The following is a 24,981-nucleotide window of genomic DNA, read 5'->3' on the forward strand; positions in this document are numbered from 1 at the left end:
CCATCAGGCGCGAAGTTCCAGGAGACGCGATTGATTTTGGACATTGCCACGGGGAGCATCCATCAACGTCAGTGACAGTTGGGAATTTGACGCGGGCAAACGATACATTCTCTTGCGCTTCTGCTTTGCGGCTGACCCACGGAACGAAGACGGATAGTCACGAATTGGCGACAGACAAAAAAAAAAAAAAGAAGCTAGAGACGCCATCTGTGGGAAAGAACTTGCTCACTTTGACTCATTTTTGTCTTGTGGCTATCAACGCAAGCCTGCGGCTACAGAAACGCTACATAAAACGGCATCGTGGAGTTGGGTGCAGTCATGCATCAGCGTGCTGGTTAAGAAAGGATTTACGTTCAGCAACAAAGTTAGTGAATGCCCGCGATCTTGAGGAGGAATCTTTATTGTGATAGCAATTATATGGACACTCTCCGCGGATTTTTGCCGTCGCCGTCATGCCACGTATATGTATGTGTATGTATATATAAATAAAAGCCACAAATAAAGATAATTCATAAGAAAAAAATTCCGATGTGCACGACTGGGGAATGGAACCTGCGACCCCTTGCTCCGCAGCGCACTGCCTTAGACATTTACGCCATACGTCTTTTTTAATTTTTTATTTATTACCGGTTTATTAAGCGCCATTCGTTCTCCAGGATACTAACGTCACAATACAAACGCATGCGGCGTTGGGTGAAACGCACGGGATGCCACAAGTGGGGAAATGAAAAATATGGGAGACGCGGGTCATGCTGCATCGTTGCCCGCGCTGAGTTTGCGTCGTATCGCTGGCGACCCACACTAGTTTTCCATTTTGGGGTTAGTGTGCCTCGATGCGTGCGCGCAAGAAAACGCGCATCAAGGCACCCTATTTGGGGTGGTAGCACTGCGCCACTCGTGGCCAGTCAACCAGGAAAAAAATTGGGGGACCCTTAAGCTTCGCCTTTAAGAGTTGAACGCGATAGCGAAATCCGGCCCCTGGTGCGCACTTCAACCACTAAGTGCATACTTATTAATGTGTATTGTTACACACACACGCACACAGACACACACACGCGCGCGCGCGAGAATGGTACATACAGGTTTTTGATCTAAAGCAAGAGTCGCATGGTCTCCAAGATGCACGCCGCGCGCTTGGCATCTCGGAGGCCATGAAGAGTCTCACGATGCCTCACAGATGGCAGCACATTATCTAGCGTTCGCTGTTTGCTTGATCAACGCCTCCTCTGGAAAAGGCGGCATTGGCTTGATATGTGTTCCGCTAGATGGACATAGTTGTCCATTTCCTTTCTCGATTTTTCGCTCACGGATGATTTTTCGCTCACAACCAACGGTCCCCGCGGGCCCTACACCGACGACGGAATTTCTGCGACACGAGCTCTCTAACGCTATCGCGTTAAAAGAAGAGCACCCCGTCGCTTGTGGTGGCGCGAGCAAGTGGGAACGCTTTGGCTCTTGTAGGTTTATGCCACAGGAGGGAAGAAACGAGATGGCTGAACCAGCATTAAAGTTTGCAATAGAGCGAATATGGGCATGTTGGTGTAGCATAGCGAAACACACAGCGCGAAAGTACGACGTGGACACAGTTCCCTTCCTGTGTCCCCGTCGTACTTTCGCGCTGTGTGTTTCACTGAAGCAGAATCATAGTACATATATCTTACACCGTGACCAGAATCCTGAGGCTAAAAATACAGCGCAAACGCAAAAGACGCCCACGAAGAAAAGCAGCTTTATCCTTTGATACACCCATACATACATAAGCCGAAGCCAACCTTACCACACATGCGCACTCAACTGCTGACAGTATATTAGATACGCGAAGACGTAATTATAATCAGATGGGTGCAGGGACAAAGAAGTAATAATAATATCTCTGGTTTAGCGTCCCAAAACCACGATATGATTATGAGAGACGCCATAGTGGAGGGCTCCGGAAATTTCGACCACCTGGGGTTCTTTAACGTGCACCTAAATCAAAGTACACGGGCCTCAAACATTTTCGCCCCCATCGAAAATGCAGCCGCCGCGGCCAGGATTCGATCCAGTGACCTTCGGGTCAGCAGTCGAGCGCCATAACCACTAGACAACCGTGGCGGGGCGGGACGAAGAAGTAAAGAAGTAAGAAGGACAAATAAGTGCGTTTTCGCTCTAATTTTGACCTCAGGAATATGTACCAACTAGACCCAAATGAAGTGTTATTGCAGTTAGCAGAATTGACGCCCGCAGAAAACGCGAGCCGCGGCTTAACGTGCCACTGCCAAGCGCCGTCTTTATTTTCTTCTCCTGAGATCCCGCGCTCTCCGGTTTTGTTCGCTGCCCAAAGGAAGGCGCTGCAGGGTCTCGGGACAACACGAGTGCAAGAGTCCGAGAGTGGCTTGCGTTCTGCGCATTCGTCCTGGCGGCTCGCAAATTTCTTGGGTCCCCAATTCTAAAGCTCTCTAGTGTTTCGCCGGAGTTGGGATGTGCGCCTCCGACTTCTACTTTGACATACTGGGCGTGGTCGACCGTGCTCGCGCGATTATCTCTTGAGGGGGAGTTTTGTACCACTTGTGCTTTCACCGCAAGGTTTGCGTTGAAGCCATAGACCGCACGAAGGTCACTTTGCTTTTGCTAAAGGAGTGAGCTGCTAGCTAGAAGAGCCAAAGTAGGGGCTAGTTGAAGTAACAACTGTGACAGGTCGCGCTCGTCCTATGTATACCTGTGCATTCTTTTCGTGCTTCCTTCTTTTTGTTTTAGCAGCGCGCAGCAAGTTTCTAGCTGCTGCAGTTATTCCTGTGACATTCCAATTTCTTGATTTCGCATTCATTGCCTTGCCCTTGAGACGATACTGTGATTTTTTTAATTCTGTCAAAGAGAATGCATTCAAAATTTGTCATGCTGAAATATTGAGGAGTGCCTACGCTTGAGTCATAAATACTACCTTGAAACACATGTTTTCCTTTGCACAAACAAGATTATGTGGAACCGACTGTGTCCGGTGTTAATGCGGTAAACTAAAAGCAACAGTTGTAAATTGCGGTAACTATAAAATGCGGAGCTGCGGGTACAAAGGCTTGGTTTGGCAAATGTATGAGCCAACAGCCTGAACTCGTCGCGTGAGAACAGTGCCTTCCATTGCGAGGCGAGTATCGTTAAACTGCGCGGTCGATTGCGTCGCGTGTTTGGCGTGCGCATGAAACTAGCGCCTGGAACAGTGACATGCCCCGTCGCGTTACTATACCGCGTTTTCTGGTACAACACTCTTCGTCATGCAAGCGTGTTTACAACTGCTTTAACTGGTGAACATGATATAGGATCTCGTTAGCCTCGTATTTCTCATGACAAAGCCGCGTCTTTCATAACCCTCACGATAATAGTTGCTCGCCCTTTCGGCCGATTACGCCTATATTAGAGAAATGCTCGACAGAGGACGTTAACTGAAGTAGCTGCTCTATAGTCTCCGCAGTTACTGATTTCTGATTTCTGTACACAGTAGGCGCAACGTGAAAACTTCCATACTCCCATGAAATAAATAAATAAATAAATAAATAAATAAATAAATAAATAAATAAATAAATAAATAAATAAATAAATCACACGGTCCCTTAAAAATTCGCCCAAGACGACTCTAAGGCGAAAGCCATCTTCTTGTGTTTATTCTCAGTCGATTGTATTGATTCCCCCCCCCTCCCCCGAAAGCTTTCTACTCCTTACGTGGTTTTGCACTGCCTCCGGGATCGCAGGCATTGCAAGCTTTTTGCACCTCACGGGGTTTTGCAGTGCCTCCGATATAGGCGGAACTTTGACAAACGACGATGCCATTAGATGACTTCATCACGTGGCGTCATGCAGTAGGGCGTCATAGTGACGTTATGATGACGTAACAAATTTTGGTGATCCGTCACGTTGAGGTGACGTCATCACATGGTGATTACTTTTTTTGCAACACTCGTGTGGACGCCGACGCCACCACCGACGGTCGATTTTCGCGTTTGATGAGGATTCAAAGGCTTTAAACAATGCAGAAATGCAATACTTTCCCTACAAAGCTGTGAGTTGTTGGCTCGTGAGCATCGAAGTAACGCTGCAGTGCGCCAGAACGCCCCTTTTGTTGAATGATGAAGACGAAATTGCCGCATTCACAGCAGTGTTCTAAGCTACAGAGCTCACACCCAATCAAGACACGGGAAATACATTTATAACAAAGAAAAAGAAGAAGAATACGAATGAAGGCAAGAATAAAGCCGCAATATGGAGACCATAAAAGTGCTGCGTATAAGCAATATAGCGGAACGAAACTTTTCTGATAGGACATGTACACAAATGGCTGCCGGGTAAGGTATCGCCACTCGAATTATAAGTAGTGCATTCATTACGCGTCTCCGTGACAACAGCGCGACGAAATATCACGCCGAGCTAATTTTAACCTTGTAGGAAGACGACGACGTCTTGTTGCGCTATCGAACCGCAATCGATTAATCGATACAGCGACCGCAAGGTAAACACGCGATGCATTTAGTTGGGCCTTGAGACAATGCGTATGCTAAGATTCAAGCTACGTTTAAGCTCAATTTTATTACTATGATCTTTTAAAATTAGCGGCTGTCTACCAGTGAGTTGCGTTGTTTTGGCTATCAATAAAACCAACAAACTTACCTCTACAGAATTGTTCTTTAATGTTAAGGCACGCCTCACATTACCTGATTCGCTCGTTGAGAGCGAAGCAACGGAGTACAGACGCGAAACCGAGGTGGTAGAAGGCAATGTTTATTTATATGCGCACCGGCACTGCATTCGCTTTCATAATGACGTAAAGGGTAAACAAAGAATTCGCTGAAAGGAGACTAGATAATAATAATATCTGGGGTTTAACGTCCCAAAACCACGATATGATTATGAGACACCGTAGTGGAGGGCTCCGGAAATTTCGACCGCCTGGGGTTCTTTAACGTGCACCCAAATCTAAGTACACGAGCCTCAAACGTTTTCGCCTGACAGGAGACTAGAAACGACACAATTTGAAATGTTGTACTTGCAAGCTGTTTCCTAACAGATGCTGCAAATAGCGAGATAGTATCATTTCTCAAACATATCAATACTTCTATCACTGAAAAAACAGTTCCTTGCATCATTCTAAACCGCAGAGTTAAAACCTGACACAAACTCTTCACACTTGTCCTGACGGTGAGATATGTATTTACTTTGTGCCTGAACAGAGCGTAGTATTGAGTCACAGTGTACACGAGTAGCAACTATTGTTCGTGTCAACAACAACAAAAACATTTGTTTAAGTTTATCTTGCAAGCTTTTATTCTGAGACCTGCTTTCAATTTATTGAGCAGTAGCAGTTTGAAAAAAGCTGATGTTTTCCTCGTTCAACAGTTGTGCACATGTGGGAAGGCAGGCTACATTACATGCGGCTATCCTGACACATAGTTAAGGGGAACAGGGTCGTAATTGCTTAAAATGAAAAACAAGAAAAGAAAGCGAAACTCTTTATGCACACATATAGCCACCTGGGCACGACACAATGTTGGAACAACTACACAGGGATGCATCCACACGAAAAGGCGACAATCAAGTGAATACGAATCTAACTGCAAAAGATCGAGCGACAGCGATCTTATATTTTGTTTCTATTCCCCTTGAGTCCAGCTCTGCATAATTTGCCAGCTGAAATGTTACGACAACAAACCTGCCAATGTGCGTCTCGGAGAACACAGCGGATTATTCCGTACTCGTTGCCAGCGAACGTTTCGGCATAGCAGCCAGGCATCACGTAAACGTGAATGCGAAGTTGAGTTGTTGCTCGGCATTAAGGAGTGCGGGCATATGGCTTTCAAAGCGAGACTCCATTAATGCATCACACAAGCTTACTCCCCTCTCTCAGGTGCATCACGTGACATGAAATATGCAGCCGAACGGCTGCAGCTCTGGCTCCCATCGGCTTCTGCGTTGCTTAGCGCATCCCCTTTTAGACCCCCACCCACCCCTAACAGGCCTTGGCTTCTGCCCTCCGTGGCTTCGTGCGTTGTCGACGCCATTCGCCGGAGCCGTCGAGTTAACCTCGCAAACGCGCGCCACTTGGCCAGAGAAGCTGTAATTACGGGAGACCCACCCCGAAAGCTGCTGCCCTCCGGAGGATTCTCCCGCGCGCCGTGCAGAGAAGCTCGCTTTCAGTGCGCGGGGATGATGCTCTGCAGACGAGAGGTGAACGCAGTGTTGTTCTGTTCGGCTGTTCCCGAAAGGGGAGGCGGGCGCGTTCGGTGTGCACGCTTTTGGTGCATGCCTCGTTTGACTCCGCAGTGAACTTCGCCGCCACTATACTACGGCGTGGCTTGTGCGCACAGGAGCGAGCACTTTTGCAGCGTGCGCGGGGCGTGAGCGGAATTGTTTGTCTTTGCTGCTGAGAGCATTGATGCGGAAGAACGCGCCCATGGTTGGGAAATTAGATGTCAGTGGCATCAGGGAGGGTTAGCTTACATCCAAAATTTTTTTGTCTCTCGCTTCCCTAAGGGAGCGCGGAGAATCGCTAATAGAGGTGCGCACTGCTCCCTGCCGACTTGAGAGGGGTTCCAGTGGTCTGTATCTGTTTTCCTGAAGCAGTAGTTAGTCAAATACGGTATAGTTCCCGGTAATGGTGCTTGAACGCAAATGGCGGTTCAGATAGGAAAAAAAGCAAACGTGGAGACTTTCAGACTGGTTTCTCCAGTGCAGTTGAAAGAACTACGAGTGGTATATTCGAAACCGTGAGCTGCTCAACTCAAATGTCTCGAGTAAGTCGTCGTGGGGCACGTAACAAGCTGTGCAAAAAAGATAAGATACTGGGGAGAGAAACACAAAACAAAATCTTGTCTATTAAGCATCGCCTGTATATGTGTGTGTAAAGAACAAAAGCAGAATTGCGCGTTTACTTTCGGTTTATTTGACCAATAGGTAAACCGAAGATAACCACAAAGGTATGTTACGTTTGGCCTACTGAACAATTTCGCTATTTTATATATCATAGCCGATTTAGTTGCTATGCTTGCCACCGTGGTGGTTCTGCGCTTACGGTACTCGGTTGCTGACCCGAAAGCCGTGGATTTGATTCCGGCTTCGGAGGTTGCATTTCGATGCAGGTGAAATGCTAGATGCCCGTGTACTGTCATTTAGATTCACGTTAAGGAAACCCATGTGGTGGAAATCTCCGGAGCCCTCTACTACGGCGTGCTTCATAATCATATCGTGGTTTTGGCACGTAAAACCACATAAATTGTATTGAGATGCTTGAAATAAAAATGAGCCCACTCAAGCTTCTGTCAAGATGACCGTTAATTAACTGCAGCGTCGAAACACACGATAAAGTCGCAGCAACCACTCTGTTGTCATTTTTTTAGTCAACATTGAATAAACGTTCAGAATGCCTAACGTTCAATGTGCACTGCCTAGGAGACTGCGCAATCCCGGAAAGTCGTTTTAAGCCAAGTTCAGCCTCGTTACAGCCAAGTTCTGCCTAAATAAAGCCAAGTTCAAGCTCGTTACAGCAATAAATAAGCATGACACCGATCAGCTTCGCTGTGTACGAGCTTTGCGTGGCTTAGCGCAAGCGTGCGATCAACTTTTTTTCCATAAAAACTTATAGCAAAATGCACAGAGCACATTCGCGTCAGCCCCCGTGTCTTTCTACGTATACAAGCTATGCATCCATTCTTCTAATGAATGGAAAGATTAAGAAGTTTTCGCTAAACAATAACAACAAACAATGACGACAGTCGACGTTGGAATTTTGGCCCGCTAATCGGCGGTTAGCACAGAGCACCATACTGCAATTTTAATGGGGGTTCAGCTAACTATACATACGAAACTTTTGCCTTATCTGACTCGCTGACCCATATTTCGGGAATCCGGCAATATATACAAACTTATGTACTTTCTTTTTTCTTCGCTGTCTTGAAGAAAAGACGGAACAGTCGTTGTCTAGACCGGAAGCGTGTGGCGTCGTGATACCGGAAGTACGGACTAGTCGTCGGGGATGACATCAGCGACGCGGGGGTCGTTTCCGGTGCGTAGCGCTCATTTCCCGGTCGCTTGCGCTGGCTCCCTCTGATATCGATCATAGTTAGGAACCATCACTAGACGGTGAAACATCATTAAGAAGACGAGCCGGCGCTGACGCAGAGTCGGATAAGCAGCGATAGCCGTACTCTGTCATAGCTGCCCTAAAGAAAACATTTAACTTTTATTTGCCCTACTTCTCATACGGACGCATTGGCACGAGCTGTCGGCACAGTTCATGAAAGCTGCGGATTGCGTATTTCTGCGTGAAGTGAACTACAGTTTTGCATTGATTAGAAGTGCCCAAGTTTCAAAGTACCAGTTTGGTTATTGCTATTCCTATCTGTACCTGAAGACATGGCTGTACATATGAGACAAGCGTGATGTATAGGCTTCTGGACACCAAATTTAAATTCTGTTTCATAACAGGCCTTAAGGTCATCAGCACATTTAAGAGACCCGAAAACAATGAATGCCAAGCCGTAGAATGGAATAGACATCGGTCGCCTAAATTTCTAATAAAATTGGGTAATTTTTCAATTGAAGCTTGTTACGAGTTTCAGATTTCGGTGGCGGTGGCGCCAAAGTACGTGAAAAAACCATTGTTGCCCCCGAAGGGGCTGCGATAACATCCGTATTTGTATGCGCCGTTTACAATAACTGATGCTGTCTCGATCGTGGGCTAGTCGGCGATGTGCTGTTTGTGATGTGGTAATATGATCTTCCGTCAAGCTGACGTCATTTCACGTTGGCCGATTTCATTGTTGCCTGGACATGAACGCACGAATGTCGTCGTTGCCTGTAGCAACTTAAATGCTGCGCGGCTGAGCGCGTGAATGATGGTCCTATTCTCGACATGAACGAAGGAAACAGTCAGGAGGGAGCATTGCGCGATGCGAAAGAAAGAAAGAAAGAAAGAAAGAAAGAAAGAAAGAAAGAAAGAAAGAAAGAAAGAAAGAAAGAAAGAAAGAAAGAAAGAAAGAAAGAAAGAAAGAAAGAAAGAAAGAAAGAAAAGTAGCATGTCTGGCACGCACACGCCACGTTTTGCTTGCCTCCATTTTCTTGATAAAGCAAGGGCTCCTGAATTTTCGTTCAAGCCAGTTCAGTGGTTTCCTTACTACAGACCGAGTGCGCCTTAACAGGTATTGAAGTGGACGGGGTATGAGCTTACCTGCAATCATTGATCTTATAACCAGATTCGTGCAATTAGAACGCAACCAAAACAGCGCGGGCGTGTTTTAGACCGTTCAACGGAACGTGACTTTTTACGTCGCCTTTATGTGCCACACGATTGTGGGCGCATGCTTGTATTCACTAACGTCCCCATACATAAATCGAGCTGCGCGGGCTCCGAAGAGCAAATAGACAAGACACGTTCCAAACAGTGTCCCCCGTTTGCAGCGCTCTAACGAGCCACGCAGGAGAACGCGTCGAGCGAGCCAACAACAGCACGTCGTTGTCGTCGCTATGTGAGCGCTACCATTGCGGAGCACGTCTGAATGAGTCCATAGCTCAAGTGGCAATGTCCCTCTTAATCATTTCCCGCGTTGCAGATCGCGCAGCACGTCTCTGAGCGTGTTGCCGCCGCTAGAGCGTGGTGCCACGTACGGCCGTCGGCAGAGTGGTCCGTAGGGACCGGTATGACGGTATACGCCTGATGTTGCATTCGGGTGCAACGCCTTTCGAGACCTAGTAATGCGTAAGCATTCCGGGGCTACTACCCACCGGAAATCGTACGTCCGTCCGTCTGTATTGCAACACGTTACATCGCCCGCCCCTTCTCCAAGAGCAATAGACGGGCTACGGTGACCGGTGCCCCGACCTATCGTTACTCGAGTATTTACTCGAGTACTTGCTAGCACCTGGCCAAGCATATTTCTCTAAGCACTTGCCAGCACCTTACCAACTAATTTCTCTAAGGAGGGTAGCAAACCGGTCGTTCTTCTGGTTAACCTCCCTGCCTTTCCTCCTCTCTCTCTCTCTCTCTCTCTCTCTCTAAGGAGAAGGATCACCTGTAGCTTTATATGTGCGTTACTTTGTTACATTGTCATAGCAACGGAGAGCCAGCATTAGGAGACATCAGCCAACTTTAGCCAGCGGCATCCACCATAATCCAATGTTGTCACTCTACGAGTAAACTGATTATTATTGACTGCAACCTTGTAATATACATTTCTACTTAATGAGAGCTTTTTTTTTGATAGTTTGAATGCCCTAGAGATTGTTTTCTATATTTTAGCTTGGAGCGCGTTTCGTTTTTATGCTGACATAGAACAAAGAATAAAAAGATGTGATTCTGAAACATACAACGACGGAAAGTTGAAATAGTTTGTTGTGATTCATCATAAATGTATGTATGGCGTGCAAATATGGACACAGGAGTAGAGAAGAGGACAACTGTGTTGTCTTGTTATCTTCTATTATGTTTTCTCTTCTCTCCTGTTGACGCATAAATAAGGCGTCGGCCACTCCTGGCAACGCCTTGACTTCTTTTATTATGAATCTTTCCGAAAGCCTCGTTTAGTTCTTATAAAATACTTCGCGTTATAAAATAAACTGGCGCAGAGAGAGAGAGAGAGTGTTAGGGCATTTCACTCAAGTTCCAAATTATTTTGAAATGAAATGCGATTCATTATTAATAGAGCGCAAAAAAAATTGGCCGCGTATCTGCGTGCTTCGCTGCAAATGTCGTCTAAAGACGATAGAAGAGGCGCTGCGTGAGATATGGACGCCATCTGGCAATACGTCGGGAAACACGGGTGCTGTGTTGCGGGCTGGTAGTCCCGGCGCAGCGGCAGGCGAAGACCGGCGGTGACCAACGCGACCGGTGGGGACGCCGGCCAGCCCGAACACGCTGTTTGGCGCGATGCGCCGAAGGAGAAGAAACGTCCGCACTCAAGGAGTACTCTCCATAAACTCTCTTACTTACACGTCGCCTGGGTAAAACAGAAATGCCAGAGCGGCGCCCCCTGTCATTCGTACAATGCAATACTGAACCGAAACCGAAACACAACATGAGCTTGTGCAGAGGGCACGGAGGACGACAAGTTTCAGCGCAGTCGCATTTTCAGCGCTCCTTAAGAAACTAGGGTTGTAGTGTTGTAGGGCGAGTAGGGCCAGAAGGACCGCCACGACGAAAACCTGCCTCCTCAGTCGTATTCGCCTGGAACGTTGGTGTGGCTTCGCGTTCCCTCCTCCGCTCCTGGCCTTTCCACAAAGCTACTGCCTAAGTACGAAGGCCCCTACCGCGTCCTACGTCAAGCATCCCCAGTTAACTATATGATTGAGCCTGTTCAATCATCTACGGACCGCCGTCGTCGCGGCCGCGAGACTGTTCACGTCGATCGACTGAAGCCGCATTATGACCCACCAGTTGTACCTGTTCCTTAGGTCGCCAGGAGGCCAGGATGGCTCCTTTTCCGCGGGGGAGTGATTTGTAACATGGTAGGGCGCAGACAAGAACGCCTGCGAAAGAAGACGACGAAGACGGTTGTTGTTGGCGCTCGCGCTTGCTCGGCTTGGACCGCTGATCGCTTCAGCTGTGGCAATCTTTTAATAAACGCGTTACTGTCTCAACGTTAAACGCATACCATCAAGGTCTTTAAAATTGCGTATCTATGTATTTTCTGTTAAAGGAACACACCGCCTAATACTTACCTAGTGATGTTGCGCCTCAGATATGCGTAATGTTTGCTTTTTGATCAACAATGTACACAAGTATGAACCTATTCAGCCGTTCACGATGGCTGGCCCTTGGGCAAGTGGTTCAACTTTGGCCGAGTGGCTGAATCGAGGGACGTGCCGACAAAGAGAAAGACAGACAGAAGGACAGACAGAAGGACAGACAGAAAGACAGACCAAAATTTCTGCGTTTAAGTTCCCCAAGAAAGACTATCGTCTTTAAAAATAATGCTGAAGATTAAACCCGAAACTACGCACTGCCACATACCCAATCTGGAACGGGGCGTAGTCCCGTAGCTTCGTGCGTATTCTTCGCCGTTGTTTTTTTTTAGCCGTAGTAATAATGAATCAATACCAACTTGCCCAATTCACCGTTATCCCGAACTGATTCAGATTTGTGTCTGCGGGGGGCTTCAGTTCACTGGAAGTGACTACAGACTGTTCGCGCGAGGTCTCGTCACGACAATACAGAGTATACGCGAGTCGAATCTGTACTTCCCTTCCCCCCCCCCCCCCTCAATCTCAGCACCGCCACTCTGTGTGGCGGGCGCTTTTCTCGAAATCCACGTAAGCGCATTGCTCCGCGCGTGCTGTTTTTCCAAGATGAGGATCACGACGAGCAGCAGCGCCTAATGGAAAACGAAACGGAGGTTGCACTTTGCTTGCTTTCGTGGTTGCCAGGCGAGGCTTAAGGCTGTGTTGCGTGTGGCTGTGTGTCGAGGGGGGTGGAGAGGGGGCGTCAATTATTCCTATTGCCACTCGCAGTCTGCAGTCAGTTGTTGACGTACACTACAGGAGCGGAGAAGATCGGCACTGGCACCCGAAGATATAGACGACGTGAAGGCCCGTCACGGGAGAATCGAATTAACCCCGAATTCCAAACACACTTTTCGTTGTTGTACAGCTTCGTTCCGAACTCTGACTTTCGTTTTTAGTGTGGTTCTGCCGGGTTGGAGTCAGTGCTCAGCTTTTCTTTTTTACTTTCTTTAGTTTACCCGCCTTCGTTTAATTTCATTTCCGCCGTTCGCTCAGCACAAATTACGACACGTGCCTTGGAAGACAGCCACACAGGCAGTCGAGGAACCGAAGGGAAAATGAAGGAAAAGAAGCGGCAGAAGTAGAAAGAATTGAACGTAAGGAAATAATGTCCTCCAATGTGCGGGTAAGCGCTCAGAGTAAAAAGAAAGAAAGAAACGGGGTTTGAAAACAGGAACGTTTTTCTACTTTTATTAGAATAAGAAAGAAGGGAACGAGCAACTTGGGGCGGTGTATCTTAGGAAGCAACAGAAGAGACAACGCAGAATACGAACGGTTCCTGCACCAGCGCGCTGTCACTGTGCGAACGCTCGACTCGCTACATACATGGTCACTTTCACTGTTGCTTCGTTCCAGCGGGATTTTCTTTCAGCAGCACGTGCACTATAGGCACAGGGTGCCGTTTGCTTTTCGCCGCCGTTTGTGTCATCTGCTCGAGGCCAGTTCTTGGCGATGCCGCCTTGCAGCGCGTGCCTGTAGGCAACGGGAGCAGACGCGTGTTCACTGTTTGCGCCTATCATTAGCCGAATATCGAGGAGGTACATGTGCGCTCGTTTCTTCGTCGTCGCTTGTATTAGTCGAAGACAGCGCATTTTTGTCCAACGTGCACTCGTCCACTGGCTCGTCTGCTGTGCCTGCTTTGGTCCGAAGTACTTGCGCAGTGTACACTTCGGTAGTGTAGCAAGCGGCGTCGATAAAGTCATTTGGTGAGGGCTGCCGCAAGCTCTCTTCCGACGTGCTGTGGGCTTCTTGTATGTAGAGAGAGAGAGAGAGAGAGAGAGAGACAGAGAGAGAGAGAGAGAGAGACAAGGAATGTAGGAAAGACAGGGAGGTTAACTAGACTATGTACGTACCCATAAGACAGCCGAGCTCTTTCATTCTTCACTCAAGGTACTTGATTCATTCAGCCGTTATTGTGCCTTCTCTCACCTATTTCTTTCCCTTCCTTTATTGCCCTTTTTTTTTATTGAAATAGAAAACAAATGAAGGAGTTGTTGTCACCATTGCTTGGTGACGGCTACCCCTTTCCACATAGTTGTTAAGATAACAGAATAAATAAAAAAATATATATCTATATATATATACATATCTACAGTTGTACAAGTTCAAGAAATCAGTAGCTATCGCAAATATTATTGCCCTTATTTCCCACCTCAATTCACCACGGTGGTCTAGTGGTTATGGTGCTCAACTGTTGACCCGAAGGTAGCGCGGTGGAATCACGGCCGTGGCGGCCGCATTTTGGATGGAGGCGCGCGTACTTAGATTTAGGTGTACGTTAAAGAACCCCAGGTGGTCAAAATTTCCGGAGCCCTCCACTGCGGCGTCCCTCATAATAATATCGTGGTTTTGGGACGTTAAACCCCAACAGTTATTATTATTTCCCGCCTCTTTTTGGTTCTTATTTCTTTTTTTTTTCTTTCATGAACGCGCAGAATGAAGAGGGCGTAAAATTCACAGCCATTCCACTTTGTCAAGGTGGGCGACCTGCAAAGCTGTATGGTGTGGCACGGCGGTATCGCTGCAAGTTTAACGCCATCCTATATACAAGAAGCATCGCGCCTTCGTTTTTGGGCGGGCGTTGTCACACAGTCTGCGAAGACGTCACAGTCACGCAAAGGCGCGGGTAAATTGCAATATAGAAGCGAATACGCCTGACCTCCTTACTTTAATCAAGAAAAAGAGTTCACTCTGCGCAGATTAGCAATTGCAATATGCAGTTCAGTGCATACACTGTCTCAACCTGCTCTCGTTTTCTTTATCCTACAGAATGCTGCTCGTCCTCCTCCTCCTCCTCCTAATAATAATAATAATAATAATAATAATAATAATAATAATAATAATAATAATAATAATAATAATAATAATAATAATAATAATAATAATAATAATAATAAGTAGCCGTCAGCGTTATGTATGCATGAACGTGTGCTTACTATTTGCCTGAATTTATTTTCATTCCAATAAAAATAACACGTACAAAAAGTACACAGAATGAAATATGTACTAATCTCAGGTTTGACAGGAGAGAGAGATAACTGTTATCAACTGAGTCAAATGTCGGTGCCTGTTCTACCTGTCCAGTTTGAACAGAACTAATACCATTGATCTACATAGGCTACCGTGCTTTCACCATGGACTAGTGACGAGCCATTCAATGTGTTCTTCGCTAGGAAAAGAAGATCACGCGATGAAAGGTACTGCATATTTCCTTTAAGCGCACCGCAAAGGCGAACAGGGGCCCGGCGGGGCAGGTTAGAACAGGCGTATACCTTCTACGAAACAAGAGAGGCGCCTCTCGGGTTAAGCGAAGTTTCGAGCACGACTTCTGATCAGCTTATTGCATTAGGGGTAATTCCCTCTGAGCGCGCTCGAATAAGCCGGTAGAGCCTACCTCAAAGAACCTACTGCGGGGTTGTTAAGTCTTGCTTAGTCTTTTTTTCAGCAGCCAATGAATTCGAGGTTCGTAGTTCTACGAAAGCGGTGACAACCGTATTAAATGCGCAAACATGCCTCATTTTCTCGGAACCCGCATACTTGGACATCGAGTATTTAATATGCGTTGTGTAATTCATTACCGAACCTTCAAAGCAAGCCTTTTCTGGAAGTCTTCACATTCGCACACGAATCACGCCATACCTAAACAAATATTTTATTTCTCTCTCTCTATTGTGAACCTATACGAACTTGGTGAGCGCGGGGCCCCATTCAAGTGCATAGCATACTACTTCAGCTCGCAATCTTGAGAGAAATATATTAGGCACAGGCACCTGTTAATTACATGGCGTATGAACGGCGTAGGTGTACGCTCGTACAGACAAACACATTGAACTTCGTGAACATAAGAAGACTACAGATGTCAGTACGCATTGTCTTCGTTTCATACTCAATGGAACCGTCCGAGAAGTTTCAAGTTGGTTTGGTCGCTATGTACGTTGCCCGCATTGAGGCTCCTTACGTATTATCATAATATTGATAACTAAGCACTGTGTGCAGTGTTCCCGCCTTCGTGGATTGCGTTTATTCTTATTTGGAACAGTAGTCAACTAGTTTCTGAGCAATCACTGCCCCTAAAAAATATTGACTGAGCTTTAACTCTGCTGAATATATTTATCGCGAGCGAAAGGTATGTTTAGCTTGGTTTTGCAAAAGGTTATATAAACCTACGTCCGGTCAGTGGTACCGCAGCGGCAAGCGCAGCTGTGACTTCTTTCCAAATCGAATCACTGGCGTGACGTCACTCCTGCCGCACTTGCGCGTCGGCAGCTCAAGGTCATTGCGACGAGATGAATGACCTTGGGAGACAGCTCTCGCCTTTAAAACAGTTTTCTCTTTGCAATATTTCGTGCATTCGCGCACTGCAGCAAAGGAAAATGAGATCGCCTTTTTTATTAGGGTTTATTGATGACAATGCAGTCTTGCAGTAACTTTTTCAAGATATCTCATGCGTCAGTACGAACAATTTGTTTCGTATATCAGCTTAGAAAAAATGTGCTGATGGCGCCGATTTGTGCAGCGAAGTTCTTGGTTCAAATAAATAAATGCTTGTGTGTGTGTGTGTGTTTGCGCGCGCGCGCGCTTGTGTGTGTGTGTGTGTGCGTGCGTGCGTGCGTGCGTGCGCGCGCGCGCGCGCGCGCGCGTGTGTGTGTGTGTGTGTGTGTGTGTGTGTGTGTGTGTGTGTGTGTGTGTGTGTGTGTGTGTGTCTGTGTGTGTGTGTGTGTGTGTGTGTTTGAAGGTCCGGTTTACCGGACCTGTTGAATTACGCACCGTGAAAATGGTAGGGCATTCTGTGAGCGACAGCTTAAGCTTTTGCTATATGAACCGCCCGTTTGACGCCGGGAACAATTAAGAAATATCGATGACGGCAAGACACGCACCACCGGTTATCGAAGCTCTTAATAACGTCAGAACGATGCACTTATCAGAGCGTTGACATGTTCATGTTGTCTGCGCTCAGCAATGAGGATCCACAGGGCCCTCCAAACCGGACACTACACTGCAAACGCAAACTAGCCTAATTGGGCGTTTTAAGGGCTACAATCCTCCTTAATACTACCTTCATCTGGACAGTACTACCTTAGGGTGTAATGAGGTGGGTGTAATAAAGTTCTGCGTCCTCAATTTTACTTCGTTAAGAAATTATGTGGAAGAAAGGAGGTAAATTCACTATCTGACGCCATTCGTCGAATGGAGTTCAAGAACCAAAAAACTCCCATCTCATTTCCTCTGGCGTGTTTTCTCTTTTTTTTTTTTTTTTTCGAAGCTTTCCATAATGCCTTCAGTGCTGGCGGGCATGCATGCAGCTGTGCGGGGGAAAGAAGTAAAAGAAAGAGGCGGCATGCTTAAATAGAAAAAATCTACGCTTTACTTTAACAATTAGATTTTAAAAACTATCCGGTTCTTGGCCAATCCCCCAGCGTGGGTGTGTGCCATAGTTATAGGATCTACTACTCTATTCAGCGCACTAAAAATCCCTTGCACAGATAGCCCAGAGAAAGAGATATACGAGACCCTCCGAACGGCTGGAGAGGAAACGAGGAAGCCCTTTGGCCTTGGCAGGGGCCCACCCCCGCCAGGTCAAAAGCAAGCCAGACGAGGCGCTATTGAAGTGAAATGGGACAAAGCTTCGCGCCGCATGCGCGCGCGAAGAAAAAAAAGCAGAAAAAAAGAAAGAAACGTGTGGAGGGAGTCGTTCCCGCGGCGGCGCGATCGTCGTAGCAGCGCCTCGTCGTAGCTATTCCGGTTAGGCCTTGTGAACGCCACTTCTCAAGTGATCAGCTGTGTCGGTCGTGTGTGCGCGTTTTGTGCCTGCAGCCTCACTGTGTTCTCGCCGCTGGATGTGATATGCGTGGTTTGACGACAGTGCGACATGCTGCGCTGCGAGTGCGATAATCGCGACGGCCTGTCGACTCAAGCGAGCGTGCCGCTGTGCATTACCAAGCAGATGATGGGCACTCTGCGTGCTCGGCACAGTCAGGAACAAAAATGGTAAGTAATACTGATGTTCTCTCTCTTTGCGAGCCCTTATCGTCGCTTATGCACCTGTAGATGACCTTCTGCACATTGCGTCGATTGAAAAGTGCAATGAAAAGCAAAAAAAAAAGAAAGAGAAGAAAATCGGCATGTCAAGCTTGCGAAATGCCCGCCAGCGCACCATGAGCGTGGCATGTGACCCATGCCGTACATTACACGCATGTCATTCATTGTTTCCATGTTACCAGCCGTCATTTATGTACGTCATACAGTCACGTCACGCTATACCAATCTTGGTATGATATCAAGTTAGAGAACCGGACGTGAGTGCACCAGGCTCCATGCCGTAAATGACATACATGTCGTTATTTTCATGTTACTATATGTCATTTATGTTCGTCGCACAATCACGTCACGCTATATCAATTTAGGTGTATGTCAAGCTAGCGAACCGGCCGCGAGCGCACCATGAGCGTGGCGTGTGTACATGACATGCATGTCATTATTTTCATGTTGCCAGCTGTCATTTATGTTGGACGTACAGTCACACTGCACAATACCAATTTTGGTGTATATGAAGCAGGCTGAACGGCCACTAGCACCCCCGAGTCCATGTTGTCAAAATAACGCCATACATGACAAGCGTGTCATGATTTGCATGTTAGAAACTGTTGTTTATGTGCGTCATACACTCTTGTGACGCCATACCTATTTTGGTAAATATCAAGTTAACGAAACAGTCGCAAGAGAACCAAGAGAGTGACGTGTAAATCATGTCGTTAATGAAATGCATATCATGATTTTCAGCTTGAGACCCATCATTCATGTTCTTCATGCAGTCGTGTCATGCCACACGAATTTTGGCATACATCCCATTAACGAAACACCCACACGAGCTATGAGTCGTAGGCGGCTAGATAGATAGGTAGATAGATCCGTTCAAAGTTGTAGAAGTGTTTAACAAATGCTTCGCATTTAAGTCGTTAAACTCAGATAGCAATGATGTGTGATGCACGTTTTGGAACTTCTGTGAATATCACTCATGCTTCATACGACCAGTCAATCGACCCAGGAGTGTGCCCTGATAAAGTTGTTTGCACGATATAATTTTCTTGCCTGCGATAAAGCATGAATAAGGCATGATGCTTTCAGGGAATATACATTACAGCAAAAGGCCACGGTTATCACATTGTCACATGATGGAATGTGCATAAAGGACAACTTTGTTTTCGATTTATTCTTTTCTCCAACTTCATTTGTTTGTTTTAATCCTTCGTCATCGTGTCAATTTGCACACATTGACATGTGACAAGACCGTGCGCTCTCATTTTGCAGCATCTACCTTGGATGCAGTCAACTACCCTGGACATCTTTCTCCCGCCATGCAACTGTGAGAACCCACCGAAGCAGAGATTGTCAGGAAGTGAAAAGATTTTTCGGCAACAATTTTGCATTGCGCACTCTGCCCGTCTCCTGAAATAGCATATTAAGGTACATAAGCACTGTACCTTCATACATATGCATCAAGGAACAGTGAAATAGCATATCAAGGTACATTAACATCATTAGCTTGGATTCATTTAACTAGAACGAATAAATCATGTTAAAGCTATACAATGACGGCCATATCATGTGACAGACATCTGCTAAGTGCAGTGTGTATTGTGAAGCACATGCGTTTTATGGTATTGAATGAATGGATAAATGTTTATTCCAGCAAAATACAGGAAATGGGCCTCAAGTGAAAAGCGACAATGGTAGCTTGAGAAGTGTACAAGGCCCAGTAGAGCAAAAAGAGAGACAGAGCAGCGGAAACGTGTGCACGTTCAAAGGCAAAACATATACGCATACAAAAAGAAACAGGAAAGACAAAGCAGAAGAAACGTGCACATTCAAAGGCAAAACACCTACGCCATCTGCAAAGTGACAAAATAAAAAAGGGTGAACATTTACGCTAGTGAAAACAATGAAAATCAGAAAACAGTGAAAACAGAAAAGAAGGAACGGCCATTCAACGGCATGGAAGGAATGCAACTTCATTGGTCACGTATCAACAGTGGAATTTACATGTGCATATTCTTAGCCATTAGGAGATGTGCAAGGCTAATTTAATCGCATTGATATAAGTCAGCTGTTGAGTCTGTTGAACCAGATTGTTGAATCATCTTGTTTATTCCCTCTCGTTAATTTGCTGTTTTGCATATGTTGCCATAGTTTTCAAGGTCAATACATAGTATCATGACTGTTGACACAATTTGACAAGGTGAAAGCGCTGTTATTGTGCCCAGGCCTTAGTTTATCCTCACTAGAAGTGCGCTGTTTATTTTTGCCATGGTTCAGTGCCAAGTTGCCCAATCTTCACTCCTAAGCAGAGTAGGTGCGGTTAATCAAGACCTTGCTAATATTCACAACCCTTTTAAAGTGTACTTATAATGATAACTTTACTGACATCAAAAACTACCCACATAATGGTAAACATGGCGAGAGTACACTTCTGGTGGCGTTTCGCATTTTTTTTACATCCGTTTGTTTTTCGCCCTGTGCACACGAAGTGAAACGCTCACAAGGAAATACTTAGCAGCATCTCAATGTTGTATTTATTTCGTGTTTTGACAAAATGTCTGCGATAAGGATAGTCAAGTGCGAATCTTGGGTAAGACATTCATTTTTATGTGTACAGAAATCTTAGTGGACTTCTTTTTTTGTAATTTTCAGGAATACACTTCTGGCAAAGCAGCAAGTGTTGCTTGCCCACCAGTCTGTGTTCAAGACAAGTGTATTGTGGGCATGAGTGTCGGCAGGATTTTGTCTTGGGGGTGCAAGGCGGCGTAACGTGTCGGCCTGATGAGCAGGAGAGCATTGGTGTAGCTTGCGTGGGGTCAAGTGCTGGTGTGTCTTGATGGCGGCAGGTGCCCTTTGTGCAAACCCCTGCCGACACCCATGATTGTGGGAACACCCTGATGTGCCTCACTTTACACTATGTCGAACAGCTCGTACATCTTACCACATTTAGGCCAACACTGGTATTGATGCAGAGTGTTATGCGCAATGCTGCGTGAAACGTTTCTGATATCTTGTGCATTTGAAAATTTCGCATTGTTTAAAAAGACGCTGAGTGGACCCAGTGTTATTCAGCAAACATAAGTCTTAACAGGGGCAGTTGGGTGAGTTGGTGTATATTCATAGTTAAAGAGGGTGCAAAAAAAATAACAGCACAGAGAAATCAAGGGGACAGGATGACGCGCTACTAGCAACTGGAGTTTAATCGAAACCACAGAAAGATGTAAACACACAGTACGAAAAAATTACAAGACTAAACAATCACACATTCACAGAGGAATGAAGGGGGCAGACAGGACAATGCGCTACTAGTAACTGAAGTGTAATCAAAACCACAGAAAGATATAAACACACATGACTAAAAAAGCCGAAACATGTTCAACTTCAGTTGTTAGTAGTGTGTCGTTCCGTCCCCTTTGTTGCTATGTGTTCGGATTTCGTTTTCACGTTTTCCTTACCTACGAACTGAACTCCTGACTGTTTCACAGTCTCTATATATGTGAGGTCAATATTTATTCATCCTCATGGCATATCAAGTCCTAGGATCCAATGTGCAAAGCGACCAGTCACTATTTACAGAAATTTTTTTATTAAGTGCTTGTGATTGCCTAATTGCAAGTTGACGTCGCAGCCATGGTGCTTGGATTATTTTCAATATGGTAATTATGCGTAAGCCATCAAGTCAGGAATTAAGGATGAACTTTTGAGTTACAGGTGTTACAGATGGCACTAGCTGGCATAAAAACATTGAAGCATGGCTGTACTTGTTATGCATATTAGAAGTATTGGTACATTGCAGTCATGTGATTATGCCGACAAGTTCCCAAGCACACTTCCAGAAATTTACGATGGCTTCCAGGTATCTGTGACTAAATATGTACAGCAACATATAAAGGCAACCTTGTAATTTTGTGGGCATTGCTGAATGCTTTTATGCACCTTGGTATGTGGACCTACAGTCAACACCACAGGTCTATTTTGGGCTTTTTTGTAGGAAACTCAACTCCAAAATCATGTGCGACATGTTTTGATGTCATAGGGCAAACTAATGCAATAAAAACTGTACAACTGCCTGTCTACACGGTTTCATATTTCCCAAAAGTGATGCTAGCCTTATTGTACTAATTTAATTAGTTGCCTTCGTGTGTAGGCTAACACCAAGTTCCTTGGGTAGCTTATTTTTTTGGATTGTACTTACATACTGGCACGGTGAAGTGCACACGTTAGTGCGCATCATGATGAGATTTTACACCCTACTTTCGTATTGCTTTACTGCTGTGAATTATGTATAGTGCTTAGGCTGTACAGTATATGTTGTTCCACGTATTCAGTTTTTGGAGTAGGTTCTGTGCATGACGATGGAAATATATACCTATATCCTTACATTGACACGAGAACTGCTGCTGTTTTGATTCCAATAAAATGTTGCAACAACTGGTTCTTGTATCAATTGAAGTATGACTACTTGCCTTGCATGCAAATTGAAGAAATGAATTTGTGCTTGCAAAACAAATTGCTGAAACACTGCCTGCTCAATGTAACTGCTTGTGTTTTATTACCAAACACATTGAACAGATGATTCACAGATTAGGACACATTGTAGAAGATAGGCAACAGAAAGTTAGCCAGAAAGTTATCACTGTGTTCTAACGTAGATTGGGTGATCTTTTATCAATAGTAGCATAATTGAAGGTTGCTGTTGTATATATAAAGTTTAATGTAGTGTGCAGGTGGACGAGGGAGTGCACATATGATAGTTTTTCCAGTTTTCTGCATATTTGCTACAGTCCTCGTGTTTCTGTGTTACGACTGTGAAATTCTGAATTGCAAACAAGCCAACCTCTCTGCTGCTGTGGTGAAGTAATTCAACAGAACCATATTTTCTCAAGAACAGCTGTTCCATTGAGGAAGAGGGTAATGCTTTTTTTTAATGAATACTGCATCATCTGTCTGAGGGGAGGGCCAAGTACACATGGACGTTCACAAGCAGGGGCATAGCCAAGGGGGGGAAGGAGGGTTCAAGCCCCCCCCGAAATTTTTCTGTTTTGCTTGCTCATATAGGCACACACACATACAAACGCCCGCATGAACATACATAGAGTATGGTTGAACCCCCCCCCCCCCCCCGAAAAAAATTTCTGGCTACGCCCCTGTTCACAAGAGAGAAGTGCAAGTACATTTTTTTGTGTTGTGGGAGACCTGTCACTGGTAAACTGGGGAGGTTGTCTTTGACCTTGGGGCACGCGTTAGGCATTCGCTTTAACGCGGTGGCGTGATGCTTACCAATAAAAGCTAATTAGTAAGAAATGTAGGTAGTATCCGAGTATGAAAGCAAATAAATACTGAATATGCGTTATAGAGAAGCACTGAATGCCGTGCCAAAGCGTGCATTGCGAATAAGCGCTAATTGCGGAAATGATAAGCGTTCAGCTGCTCAGAAGGCGCTGCTGCCCCTATAGCTGCGTGCAGCTGGCGGCTGTACGCGCGCATTCAACCTGCATTCAACGCACTTTGTGTGGGCGCGTTACAATGTCCTTGTAACTCTCGAATTTTCTGCGTGTGTAATTTTCATATGCAAACGCAGGCGGTCCACACTAAAGGGTGCATTGCGAATAAGCGCTAATTGCGGAAACAGATTTTTGTTCAGCTGCTCAGAGAGCTCAGAGCGCGCTGCTGCCCCTGGGTGCAGCTCGCGGCAGTACGCGCGCATTAAATGCACTTAATGTAGGCGCGTTACAATGTTCTTCTAAGTCGGGCATCTGCGTGTGTAACTTTCATATGAGAACGCAGGCGGTCTTCGAACCGCTCATAACAGCTGCCGCATCTGGACGCGCGCAGTTCGCGGCTGCAGAAATAACGAAAATTGCTCCACAGCATACGCTCATGGAATGCACATACGTTCGCTCATCTGAAGATACCTTTGTCACGCTGGTATTCACGAATTTAGCGCGAGCGAAGAGGGCACACGTTTATCATTTTTCTAGCGGCACGACACGGTGAACCGGAGAATTCGGAGCCGAGGGTGTTTACGTCGATCGGCTCGGCTTGCATGACGCCCCACAAATTATGTATTGACCTTCCGCAAGAGCAAACACACGCCGATGGTACAAGAACAGAAGTTCGAAGTTGTGCCGACGGGTTACCAGCCGCTTTGTACATACATTGGTACATATATAAGCCCACGAAAAAAGCAAGCTTTCTAGTGGTGGCGCTGTGGTGTAATGGTTATAGTGCTTGCTTTGAGTGCGTGTGGTCGCGAGTTCGATTCCTGTGTCGTGCGTACTTGTATGCAAATGTCATGTTTGTGCATGAATACTTTGGTGTCCGTTTTCTATTATGTCCTAGTGATGAATAGTAACGGAAATTGGCCGGTAAACGTAATATAGTGCCTAAAATATACTTTTTTTTTTTCATTTCGCGACCGCTCTAGGGCCTCGTATAAAAGGAGGTTTTAACAGCTCTCAAAAGAAGGAGAAAAACTCTCAATGCGCTCTGTTCAAGCGCCCAAAATGGCTTACATAAAAACACCAACTTTACCTCCAAAAGGAGGCTTTAAAAGCTCTCAAAAGAACCAGAAAAACTTCCACTGCGCTCCGTTCAAGCCCTCAAAATGAGTTCAATAAAAACACAAATTTACCTCCTTAGTTCCGTCTAATCACTGCCTTAAAGGATGTAAATAAAACCTCCTTTTGAACCTCTTTTCGAAGGGGGTTTTGCGTAGTACCTTTTGGATGCACGTTATGCGTCGAGCCCGAAACTCCCTAAAAGGCTCAAACCCGTTTGCAGTGTAGCAAACCGGCGTTTTAATCCTACGCTCTTTCCTGTCTCCTCCCCTTTCTTTCTCTTTCCCTCGGCTGACGTGTGCAGCCGATGGTGAAGAGCAGCAGTTGCCTGGTCGTCGATGTGTGCATATTGCTTTTCAGTGTGCACATGTTAAGTCCTGACGACGTTCTCATACACGATATTCGATTGCCCTGTTTGCAGGATATACCGATGGGCGAACGAGCTGGATACGACCTTGGTGACGAGGTTAACTTCGATATCGGGCATCGAGACGCTACGAAATGTGAGCACACTCTGTATACGATTTAGTAACTATTTATCGTATGTCTTCACATAAGTACGTTAAACAGCAGCAACACAAGGAGGCAGTGAAGTAGACAGATTCACTTTTTCTGTGAAATGTAAACATGCAAGGCTTATCAAAGAAAAGCT

General features: G+C 45.8%; 1 protein-coding gene across 1 annotated transcript in view; it reads left to right on the forward strand.

Moving 5' to 3' along the window:
- The window catches only part of LOC119396834 (voltage-dependent calcium channel subunit alpha-2/delta-1), a 112,793-nt gene that overhangs the window by 70,411 nt on the left and 17,401 nt on the right, over positions 1 to 24,981 (forward strand). Inside the window, exon 3 of the mRNA XM_037664171.2 lies at positions 24,751 to 24,832. Coding sequence (XP_037520099.2) covers positions 24,751 to 24,832 — 82 coding nt within the window. The remainder of the gene's footprint in view (positions 1 to 24,750; positions 24,833 to 24,981) is intronic.

Source organism: Rhipicephalus sanguineus, chromosome 6, assembly GCF_013339695.2.
Source record: "Rhipicephalus sanguineus isolate Rsan-2018 chromosome 6, BIME_Rsan_1.4, whole genome shotgun sequence".
Classification (NCBI taxonomy): domain Eukaryota; kingdom Metazoa; phylum Arthropoda; class Arachnida; order Ixodida; family Ixodidae; genus Rhipicephalus; species Rhipicephalus sanguineus.